Consider the following 13,007-nt stretch of genomic DNA (forward strand, 5'->3'; position numbering starts at 1 on the left):
TCCTAGGTTACTGCTTAACGTGCGAGACAGACATTGTCGATATCTTTAGCTCACGAGCCATAACTGACTGTTTCCCAACTGGATTTCGTCGGACACGTGCCGGCACAGCCTTTACAAGTTCCGGTGTTCGTACTATGCATGGTGTTCCTTACCGCGGGCGATCTTTCACAGTTCCAATCTCAACAAAGCGCTGGATACTATGGTAAATGAATTTTTTTTTTTTTTTTTTATTAATTTGAAGCTTTTGGAGGGTTTGAAAATTTCCTCTGGTGATTTGTCTACCCTGTGCAATACTATCATCGGCAGATTCTTATACTCACCCCATTCTTTCTTGAACATTTACAACTGATACCTTTGCACTTCTTCAGCTTATTCAACAATGACTCACGCTTCACGATATCGCTCTTGACATCGTTTGCTTGTACGGGAGGAAGGACAGCCACCCTCAAAAGCTGGGACAGTATTTATGGTAAGATTAGGTATAAGATTTATATTACGGAACTGCAATCAACATCCTGCTTCAACAACTTTAATAAGATAGTATCTTTTACCGGTTAAAAGATTACAAAATGGCATGAATGTATCTTGCGTCACAAACCCGAAGATTGCACTTTGAAAAATGTAAGATCACAATTATTATCTTAAGAAAACTCATGAAAAAAATTACGCCTAATTTCACTTATGACAAAATATGTTTTAACATACAAAATGCCGCACGATGATTTGACGACACAGCGAAATAAAAGAAGACGTACAGGAGTGCATACTTCTATCTTTTGAAACAGAATTCGAGAATTGCGCTCTACAAATACACAACTTCTCACAGAGACTATGCTGAGAGGAACCTTTGATAGAGAAAGAGTTAGTCTATCCAACACATGCAATTTCAACAACCTACACGCTTTAACATAGCTATGCCTACTTGTACAGTCGCGGCCACGGTTAAGCGACCCTTACCCATACCCTTCGTAAGAAACAGCTCCTTCCACAAGCATGACCTCAAGTGACCACAAAAGTGTTTTCTGCACGTGCTGAGGGACAAGGTTGTCACATTTTTTCTTGAAAATGTCTGGACACCATATGTTATTTCTTCTAGAGAGAGCCATTGAGAAAACCGTAGTAGAAACGTATTGACTCGTGAATTGTGTAATAAAAAGTGATCTCGAGTGCCAACAACATAATTCAAATAGGGCGAAAATACCAAAACCTAACACGAATTATTTTTGAGTTTTTAAAAAGATATATACACTATTATATTTTAAAAATTTAAAAAAAAAAAAAATATCTAAAGTGACTTACTCATCAATACTTTACTCAAACTATTATAGATAGAAACATGGATTTGTACAGAATATTCCTTTGTCAAAAGGCAAGGGCTAAAAAAACAATTTTAAAAATATATGTCCTATAGGAGACAGAGTTCATTTTTTTTTTTTTTTTTTTACTTAAAATAGAATATATTATAAATTCTTGAAGTTAAGAAGATGAAACTAGGGGATAAATTCTTCATTAAAATTAACAGAAAACACGTTTCAATGATTGCGAAAACTTCTCTCCTATAGGAGAAAAGAAGGGGTTTGTATTAATATTCAAATTTCCGATTATTTGTTTAGAAGATGCCGAATGTGAAGATTCGCTTAAGAAGGAGTAAAATTCAGCACATACACTTCTCATTAAAAAAAAAAAAAAAAAAAAAAATACAGGCCGCGACCTTCGGATTTTCTTTCTTTTTTAAAAAATTCTGTTCTTGAGAAGGGGAAATGGGGTCAATTTTTATAATACTATAATTTTAGTTTTACTAAAGAAATATCCTCAGGTAATTAGAAACAAAAATTAGTGCAAAATGTCAGCAAAATTGCAAATTTGATTAGCACTCGGTTGATAAATCTGTCAGTACCGAAACTTAAAATAAAATTGAAAACAAGCTGTTGAGAATGATATCTGTAAATACTTTACTTTCGTATTGAAATCAATGTAATTCAATTGAGTGCAAGTATCTTACATGAAAACATATCCTAAGGTTAGTGACGTGGGCTGGGTCTATGGTTTCATAATTGAAGCCAATAAACTGGTGATACTAAATAAATGTTGTTTAGCATTATTTTATATTGTTCCGATATGTGATCTTCTTTGATTAAAGTAAGGTCACTGGTTTGGGACGCGCAAAAACTATTTAACTCAGACTTGACTAGTGTTGTCCACGAGAGGAGACGTCTTGTTAAGGTTGAAGAAGTCTCGTCTTGTCTCGATTCTCAAATAATTCTTTATCCTCTCTTTCGAAAATGTTCTCGTTTTTTAAGTAATTTTATATCCTTGACTTTTGAGAGTAATGCACGTCAATTTTTGCACTTAGTAATAAGAAAATTAAATGCTTTGTGGGGATAAGTGTTGAATAATTAGCATTAATTAAAAAGATTCATATCGCCCGGATTTCTTAACCAATATTCATATCGAAACCAGACCCTAGCTAGGGGTAGCTTCGACCACCTTCAGCCCCCTGAAACTTTCGTGTTTTGCTTCCTCTGCTTTGCTTCACTTCCAAGTACACGATTCTTTTATTTGTTACTTAGACTTCTCTGGCCAGAAGGACCAGATTGCTTATCATCTGGTACCGCCGAAATAAATTAAGACATTTCCAATCAGCAAGAAAATACATAGACACCACCAGCATACTACAATCTCTTCGAACAAAATCTCAAGGAAAAGTAGAGAACTAAAACTTACCAACTGACAACTGTGAAAAACATTGATGGTCATAAACAATAAATTGAAGCGTTCTATAAGGAATGAAATTTTTTGAGAAAGCATTCCAAGATAAGATTTTCACTTCCTTCTCTTCGTTTCTTTAATTTGCAAAACAATACAAAAAAAAAAAAGTTTTAACTTTTTGTGTTGTTACTCAATCGTGGATGAAGACGTAAGACATACTGTCTTTCCTTCTTTCTTTTTATATATATATATATATATATATATATATATATATATATATAAACTTCAAAAAAACATGCTTAAATTTACAAATATATGATTCATTTTATTATAGCTTGCAAAAATCGGAAAACTATAAGGGGAAGAAAGGAAAATCACCCTACTACCTGCCTTTAGTTGTAAACTATAGCGCCAAAAGTTAGGCTCTTGCAGAAATTGAGAATAAATACCTTCCCGTAATTTTTTCCCTTTCAATACTTTTTTTCCTTTAAAAAAATGTCATCCTGAAGAAAATAGAATCAGTTTTTAAAAAATGAGATACTGCGTTAGCTCATTTTCCCTACAGATCTTTTATGGGCAATAAATAAACGTATCACTTTATCGAAAACTTTCGAATACTAACATAATGCAAGTTGTGTCTAGGTTGAACTAAAAAATAAGTTTTTACTTCTGCTGTTCCCATATGACAATCTGGAATGGAAACCTTCAAAACAGAGAGGAACCAGTTCATTCAGTTTAGAAATCTGGCATCATTGAGTCCTTCGCGACCTCCAGTGCAATTTGCGGTTGCTAAGCCACATGGGGTAGAGGAAAGTCTTCCTTCTTCCAGGAAAAATAGTCGCTTATCCATGGCCCCGACTTTACATTATTTTTGGCACAGCTCTCACGGTCACCGGTTTCCATCGATTGTAGCATATTCAAATATGTAACCTGACTTACCTGTTGCATTCCCTGCAAAGTCTGTTGTAATAACTTCAGCTGTCTATCCTTGTGCTCCACTTCACCGCGAAGATCAGACCGAATAATTTCAACTTCATTCTTGTACGCTTCCAACTGACATCTTAAGCTGTCATTCTCCTCCTATTAAAAAATAATTAAGTAAATAGAAGTAACGTAAAATGTATATTACGCAACATACTATTCATGGATTTGTACACATTTCATCAAACTATTCTATCCTTGTATTTGCAAATAGTAGCTATGAGATACATGTTTAATACTTAGAGATAAAAACCTTGCCTTACACTTTTACCAAAAGTTTAATGTGACAACTACATTTCGAATACGTGGAAATATCCTTCTTCAAAAAAAAGTGTAATCATTTCTACGCCTTATAACTTTTTTTTATTTATTTATTACTATTAATAATAATAATAATAATAATAATAATAATAATAATAATAATAATAATAATCACAATCAAGGTAAAAATTCTTGAAGTAAGGATTAAATTTACTTTTTTCTTTTAAGATGAGATTCTGGATAGAAAGAATACCAGAATAAATAAGTGAAGAACAATACTAGAGATAATTAAAAAGAGGAAACCCAAGTAGTTAGGCGAGTAGTTTTAAGAAAAACCTGTATTTTGAAAGCTATGACAACAACTGTACTGTAAGGAGTGGGAGGAGCTAAAGAGTTAAATAAATGGATTGGGGGGTGTTTAATGAGACATCAGCATGTATGCTATTTGCCTCCAATACATATAGATACATGACCCATACATTAACACAATAAACAATAACTAAGTTAAAATTAAAAGAAAGGTAAACATCACACACACTATACACACGGTATCCAAACTGAAGCTCCCTAATTTCAAATACTATAATAATAAACAGACACGAACAGTTTGTTAGGTGGTCTATATGGTAGCTTAGCTGTAGAAATTCTAAACATATAATCAGTAATAAGGATTCGTTTATTTTATTTATTTTCTTTTTATTTAGTATATATACAGGGTGTAACATAAATGCATGGCCAAAAGTGACGAGGTGATTGCGGACATCCAAATAAGTAAAAAAATGTTCCTATAAACATGAGTCTGATACCACTTCGTTTCCGAGATACAAGCTGTTCAAATGTCGAGTCCCTTCAATGGCTCACTACAGGAAAGTGAATGGAAATGTTCAATATTACAGGAATAATACAATCAAGTGGAATTATGCCTGTGCAAATACATTTACACTAACATAAAGAATGAAACTAATCAACAATATAAGTTATTGGGTTGTCAGTGTTGCCAACCTGGTACAAAGTGTTATGTTTTCAAATAGCACTAGACGTCCACACGTTAGCATAAGTCCTTGCACCAAAATGTTTCTAAACATGGGGCAGATTCCGCTTCATTTTCGAAAGACAAGGCGTCTAAGTGTGAAGTCAATTAACGGCTCACAACAACTCATAGATCACAACTAATGCAAGTTTCCAAAGATAACTAATTGAGAAAAGTATTCGATGAACGCCACAGCGCGCGTTTATACCACACATAAACTTCAGAAAACAGTGTCCCACGTTTAGTAAAGTTTCGATATCAGCAATCATATGCTAACGTGTAGACGTCTGGTGCTATTTGAAAACATAATACTTTGTACCAGGCTGGCAACACTGACAACCCAATAACCTCAAATGTTGGTTAGTTTCATTCTCTATGTTAGTGTAAATGTATTTGCACAGGCATAATTCCACTTGATTGTATTATTCCTGTAATATTGAGCATTTCCATTCACTTTCCTATAGTGAGCCATTGGAGGGACTCGACATTTGAACAGCTTGTATCTCGGAAGCGAAGCGGTTTCAGACTCATGTTTATAGGAACATTTTTACTCATTTGGATGTCCGCAATCACCTCGTCACTTTTGGCCATGCATTTATGTTACATCCTATATATATTACCGTTTCACCTGGTGAGAAGTGAAAATATCAAAAATCTTTGAGTTTTACGTCCCACGTTTATGCCGGTTAGGCTAAAGGAGATGGTGATAATAAGTAATGAATGAAATCGTGGAATGAAGAAAGTGGGAGGAAACGGGAGAACACCGAAAAAACCCACGCACACGGTGTTTGTCCACCACAAAGTTTACTTGGCGGGAGCAGGGTTTGAACCCGGGACCCCATGCACCAGAGGTGAACGCTCTACCACTGAGCCACCGCGGGCCCCTGAAAATATCAACCAATGCTGAAAAAGCCCTCTGGTGGTACGCAGAACTAGGATCTATTATTGCTGTTCAATAACGGTTCAATGCAAAGTATCACACAAATCCTCCCGATACCAGGAGAATCTAGGCGTGGAAAGCATTATTTTGTAGAGACAGGATCTGTCACTAACTTAAGAGGGACAGTGGTGGCTGACCATGGACATGAGAGGGAAATGTTCAGTGAACTAGAGCTACATTTGCAAGAAGACCTAAGAAATCCGTTCGTATGGCGTCAAGCGACCTTGCTCTCCCAAAAATCTACAATTTACGATGTATTCCACATGCGACTAAAGCTTTGTGCATACAAATTACACATTTTACATGAGCTGAAAGTCGACGACAAACGAAAACGAACAACATTTGCTGTAGACAATCTGGATAGAAACTGAATATCGCCTGGACACCCTCGGTGCCATTTATACGGCACACACAGAAATTTACTGATTGCACAGACAAAACTTCATGTCTATTTGTACTCATTAATGCATTAAATACCTGCGGTGCTACAGTCAATTAAAATTAGGGCTTTTCAGTTCGGATACCCTATATAAGAATGACACTACTCCCCAGAAGACTCGAGTTCCAGTAGACTACGCCGGATTTTAGAGGAACGATACAATCCTCATAATATGGATGGTCGAATCCATTTAGTGAAGGGATGGTTCGATAATAGATAAACTACAAGTTTTTTTTTTTCTTTCTTTCTTTTGGTTATTGAATTATTGTGTTATTTTCACAATACGTTATGCAACGTATCATAATTTACGTTTATCTAATGACAATTAAGGACCCATAAATATCTGAATTTAGTGTATTCATTTTCCGTACTTGGAGTGACTCAGGATGCAAGAACAGCAGCTTTTGAAAATATTCTCGTTGTAAACACACTGGCACTGTAAAGTTAGTGTATTACTTAGTGTTACACCAGAATTGACGGTATGCAAGTACGTCAGTATCGTATCATGTCTACGGCCACTATGCGATGCCTGTCTAGCCCCCCCCCCCCCCCAAAAAAAAAGTCTCTATAGAATCAAACTTATTATGGACTTTCTAATTTCAATCCACTTACTAGTGACAGCGCATTTCACATGAAAAACAAACATTAGAGCTAAATATTTGGTTTTCTGAGGCTACACCTGCCAAAGCATCATGCTTGGCTGCTATATCAACTTATTTGTTATCCTGAATGCTAATACAACGAAGTATGAAGTAAATTAAGACCATACTACCATACTAGTGCGAACGCTGACATCTCAAGACAGATCAAAATGACCGCTTGATGGAACTGTATTACATATCAAGACATAGAAGAGAATATGGTAACGTTATACAGTAAAGCTCCGATTATCCGCGGAATTGGGTGGCAAGGGCACCGCGGATAACCCGAAAAAAAAAAGGCCTAAAAATAATGTGCAAACACATACACACATAAAATACGGTATTTTAGCATAAAAACTATGTTTAGTTGTTTGTATTGCTCGGGTCGTCAAGGTCAATGATCACAGAATGTGAAAGCCATGACTAAAACAAAAGAACAAGAGCCTGTGAGTCATCCACAACTTTCGAAAAGGCCTATAGGATTACGATGTACAATAAACCTGTCAATAATTTTCGACCTTCACATTGTCGGGCCTATTGTATTTTTCCGGTTGTTAGCTTGGATTTTTTTTTTTTTTTTTTTCGGTTCATAATTAACTCTCTAGTGGTCGCCCACGGACTCGCATTCTGCAATAGAACAATGAATGTAATTTGCTACCACGCAAACCACTTTTCCTAATTCCTGCTTTTCATAGCTTACAACAATCGGCTTTTGCTTACCAGAGTAGAGTTTCACTTCGAATTCTGCACTATTGTTGGAAATATTGATTTTTAAAATGCAATTTTTATTTATATTTTACAACATACAGTACTTATTTGCATGCAGAGTGTCAGTTCGCAGCGACTATTTATGAAAAACGATTGAGCGCGACTGCACAAGAGTTAACATTTTTTTTTTTTTTTTCGTGATACTCGTGGATAATCGGGAGCTTTACTGTATATGAAAATTCCTTTGTCTAGTGGTCTGAAATAATAATGATATATGTATATATGGTAACAGTAATTTCAACATAGTTGCCCACTTTACCTTCAGGGCACCAATTCCTTTATCGTCATCCATCCGAGATTTCTTCCTGGGCACATTCACCTCCTCCTCAGAGTCAGAAACTTCCATTTCTTCATCCGCGCGTTCATTCAGAGCTTCTTCCAGCTGCATATTTTTTATCTCCTGAGGAAAGCAGAGATGTATATTAGAACTTTACTTCTTACAAACCAAACTTTGACTGCATTTCACTTCTACAGGAAGGGTGGGATTAAGTTCACTTTACATCAGCTCTAAAGGGCAGGGTAAAAAGAGTTCTCCCCCTAAGTTTAACGAGATTGACCACACATGGTTACACAAATATTCATAGATTTGAGGCTCAAAAAGTCTGAACTACAATACTTTACAATTTGCTACTCTCTTCTTCGGGACTATTTTTGTCAACAGCGCAATGTACACACTGTGGGCCCACCCTCACCATGACCTCTCAGCTCTTATTATAACAACAATAAGTAAGAACAACGGCATCAGAATGATTTCTTTCGCTGTTGTTCTTCGTCGAGTCTTCCCATTACCCAACACATATGGACAAGTCAGTTCCCAAAATGGTAAAAAAAAAAAAAAAAAAAAAAAAGTACTGGTGGCGAGAATATATAATACGAACCTCTTTCTCCCATGAAAGCAGAAGGTGATGGTGATGGGAATTTTGAATAGTGCGAGCCGATTGCATAAATTTCTATGATAAATTATACATATACCAGTCGTGCGGTCAAACTACCCGCACTCTGGCTACGCACAGAACCAAGACCTATAAAAAGTCCGCGTCATCCGCATTGGCGTGTGGCATCAGCCAATAAGCTCGCAGTGCGCTGTTACTAAACCTTCAGAGAGGAATCTAATTATTCATAATTGATTTTGTTTTTATTTGTGGACAATTGTGAATGATTTAAATACCTCTCTGAAGGTTTAGTAACAGTGCACTGCGAGCTTATTGGCTGATGCCACACGCCAATTCTGGTGACGCGGACTACAATACCCATCAATCTTGCTGCTGATTAAAGTAGATTGTTATGAACAGTACTAAGACAAATACAATTCACAGTAAGGAATGCCTCTCGCATCTTTCGTGCTTCTTCTAACCTTAATTATTTTTAATGGTTCTTTTTTAGGTTAAAACCGTTTTCAAATTTTTCTCTTTTTTTCCTTGGACGAACAACAGTCGTGTCCATGTACTTATTTACAAAATAAGGGCTTACTCTTCTTATAACAATTACTAAGTCCAGACTTCTGAAACATTTAAATCTTAAATCTATGATTGGTACCTGAGTGGGTAGTCAAGTGCAGTCAGTATCATGAGGTTGAAGGCGGAATATTTTATATATATAATGGGGAGAAAAATAATTCCACCAAACTTCGAGATACAATTCTTTATTTCAAGTGAAAGAAAAAATGGCTATAACAAGCATGAATCAAAAAATATAAATAATAATGAAAACACCTTTCAGTGGTATTCAGCTGCCGAAAACGTAAAAGATGAATTTTCAAGAATCTTAGCTTGAGAACTACAAGATTCAGCTCAAGCTATTTTTGAGAAATTATAATAGACGCAATAATACAAATATTACCTAAATATCCCTGTTTATGGTGAAAAATGGAATTATTCTTTTTAGTTTAACGTCCACGCGTATGCCCTTTAGGTTAAAGGAGACGGGTGAATAATAAAAACGAATGATTGTATAACAGTTTTCTTGTGCTTTCCCATCGGAAATCGAACCCGAGACCACGTGAACCAAAGGTCAGCGGGAAGGGCTCTGTTTATGGTCCGATCCGTGTCGTATCCATACAATGACTTTACGATAAAGGCCAGGCATAAGAATTTCAATACCAGAACCACTTACTCAACTTAGTACTCTTCGAAAATCCAACACAGTTCGTGTACTTAGGTATTTAGGCAACATTTGCACTAGATTCCTTATTAGTTCTCGAACCGTATTAGCCAGGTTCTATGGTTTCCTGCTACAGAACTTCAAAATATGATTTTCTGCATCTATGGCAGGCCTCGACAGATGAATTTTTTGATTCACGTTTGATTTATTTTCTTTCATCTAATATAAAGTATCGTCTCCCGAAATTTGCTAGCTATTTTTTCCCGCAAACACTAAGTAAAGCAGACACTATGCCACATTGCAAATGGTTGCTGCTAAAAGAAACAATGATTTATTATTTATTTGTAAACTTAAGCATCTTAGGGTTTATTTACAGCAATTTCTACGAGGATATAAAAAGGACGTAATACAAGACTAAGAAAAACGAAAAACTTATTAGTGAACTTATGAATAAAAAATACATTATATCGTTAAGACAATAAGACATTTTCTCTTTTATGGTTTGTAACTCATATACAAATGTCATCAAGGATCACTTCCAACTTATATATAAAAAGAATTTCTCAACCGCTGGGACGCTCTATGCCTTGATTAAAAAAAAAAAAAAATCTTCATAACTTAACGTGCATAATTTTGACCTTTGGACTAAAGAACAATGACTAACGAAAGTGAATGATTTATATGTGCGAATTGGTGGAATGTTAATGTAGAACGAAAAACAGAAAACCCAACATGACTGTGCAGTACGAACTCATGTGGGCCGGGATGAATAAGGTTGCCCTCGCAGTAGAAGTGAGCATTCTACTGCTATGCCTTTAAGGAACCTTTATTCCCTTTCTAGTCTCTTTAGTCCCTAGTCCCTTTCTACTCCACACGCACATTGCGAAAGCTTCCACTTGTCTTGCACATTAAGAAAGAAAGAAAAAGACTTTTGTCTGTTGGAGGCTCAATGTACTACCATTAAATTCAGCTCGAACAAGTATACCGAGATCTACGGTTAATATTGTAACGAAATTAATTTGCAGCTTTTCTATAGGTAAGAAACACGTTGCTCATTGCTCCCTACACTGGCCACCCTTGTATTTCAGATCAATTTGAAATCATTTTCGAAGGAAGAAAGCTAAGGTAAGGTTCTCAGGCAATACACATATGAAAAATTTGCGCAATACAATACAAGTAATTTATCCATACTTATGTACACTACCTTAAATATGGTTGTTCATCATCAACTACAGACTGGAACCACAAAAGTTTCACCATCTGCAGCATCGGTGGACTGTTTTCCTCTAACTTTCCTTCTCGTATATAAACTTGGAGTACGACTTTAGCCTTCTGTTTTTTTTTTTTTTGTGTGGTGGCTCAGCGGTAGAGTCCTCATCTCTTGCGCTTGGGGTTCCTGGTTCGATCCAAGTTCCACTAAGTATGCTTCGTGGTGGATAAACACCGTGTAGGTTTCTCAGAGTTCTCCAGTTTCCTTCCACTTTCGTCATTCCACCATTATTAGTCTTCCTTAGCCTCTGTGTATAATCATGGGACATTAAACTATATATAAAAAAGAAGAATCTAAATATATAAGAATGTATGTACACATGTATGTTTTAGCATAACTCTGAAATGCCTTGAGTAAGACGCCACCTGGAAAATACTGTGGGAGTAAGACATCCTAGGGGTGCTTACAAAGGCGGTTACGTCTTTACAACAGCCTCCAATACGTTAGGCAACACTTGGTAACTTAAAACAATCTTAGTTGCCTACGTAACAAGAATAGCGCTTTCATTGAAATGCGCATTCTACGGGAGAAGGGGTTCAAATAGTTTACGTAAGTCTATTTTCCTCATGCGAAGATAAGCATTCGGCACTGTTCGTCATTATTTCTTTTCAAATATTTCGGATAACCATTCTTCCCGTGCAAAGAATGGGCATTTCAGCTAGTAGTATATATAGAAACCAATGGGTGTGTATATAGGAATGAATAAAAAGGTTCTCAGTGGCACAAGATTAGATTTTATTTTTCGTGTTCGTTTTCTATTCTCCAGTTTAAACACAAGACGTTCATTCTTGAGAACTAAGGTTCAATATTTAGTTCTTACAAATTGCTTTTATTAATAACGATCACGTATGTACCTTTTAGTTATTTTTTTATATGTTAATGCTGGGATGTCTTTGTTCCAACTATCTTACCTAAGATATTTTAGTAAGTTGTAAACTTAGCAATCTCTATATTTTCCAAATAACTAAGAAGGAACAAAATGAATATAAAATATCTATGACTAGAATTAAAATACAATAATACTAATAACAGCAAAACATATTAACACAACAAGCACGTCAAACACTACAAACGCTTAAGTTTAGTGGATTTGCAGCCAAAGTTTGGAATGATAATTAACAGTAAATAATTAAAATGTATAAATATATATTGTATATTTACAGAACCACAATTAATTGCTCATCTTATAAAATTTGCAAGACTTACAATTCCTTCCACGGCCAGTGACCTACCTGTCAGTTCCAGACTAATAAGAAGGCAAAAATATTCATCTCACTGCTGCTATCTGTAAAAAGACTGTTCCCAACACCAAACCATGTCTACCGCAATATCATTTACCTGTGATCTTTGTTTTGGTTATGTCGATCATCATGAGGTTGCTAAGTGTTTAGGTATACATAAATATTTTTCTAGTTTGACATTAAGAACCAAATCAAGAAATACTAATCACATCACTCACGCCTTTGAGAATTACGGAAGCCAATAAACAAAACATGGGCTTCTCCTTTCATATGCACTATACAAGCGCTCTTCTAAATGAAAATGCATTATTAATCTATATTGTTGACGCTTGTGATAAAATTCTATTTAAAGGCCAATATATTTTCATTTTTCGCAGATTATTGTAAATACAACTCCAAGTAGATATACATTTCTGTGCTGACGAGACAACTTCATTTTTTAATTCACTTTAAGGCTTGCGACAGGGTACTCGAGTCCCAAATCCAATTGTCCACGTTACTGTTTCACAGCTCTGAATAATTAAAGTGTTAACAACTTTGAGGTTTTACATCTATAATTTCTAATTTATATTAACGAATGGAGGAAATAATTGATTTTCAACACATTATTTCCTCTATAGGTGCGTG

The 13,007-nt window shown here is 35.6% G+C and overlaps 1 protein-coding gene across 1 annotated transcript in view; it reads right to left on the bottom strand.

Annotated features, from left to right (window-relative positions):
- The window catches only part of LOC145680359 (ecto-NOX disulfide-thiol exchanger 2), a 71,417-nt gene that overhangs the window by 15,259 nt on the left and 43,151 nt on the right, over window positions 1-13,007 (bottom strand). Inside the window, exons 10-11 of the mRNA XM_081750769.1 lie at window positions 8,029-8,169; window positions 3,649-3,789 (exon numbers count right to left, since the gene is read on the bottom strand). Coding sequence (XP_081606895.1) covers window positions 3,649-3,789; window positions 8,029-8,169 — 282 coding nt within the window. The remainder of the gene's footprint in view (window positions 1-3,648; window positions 3,790-8,028; window positions 8,170-13,007) is intronic.

This window comes from Thermobia domestica, chromosome 3 (genome assembly GCF_964235325.1).
Source record: "Thermobia domestica chromosome 3, izTheDome1.hap1.1, whole genome shotgun sequence".
Classification (NCBI taxonomy): domain Eukaryota; kingdom Metazoa; phylum Arthropoda; class Insecta; order Zygentoma; family Lepismatidae; genus Thermobia; species Thermobia domestica.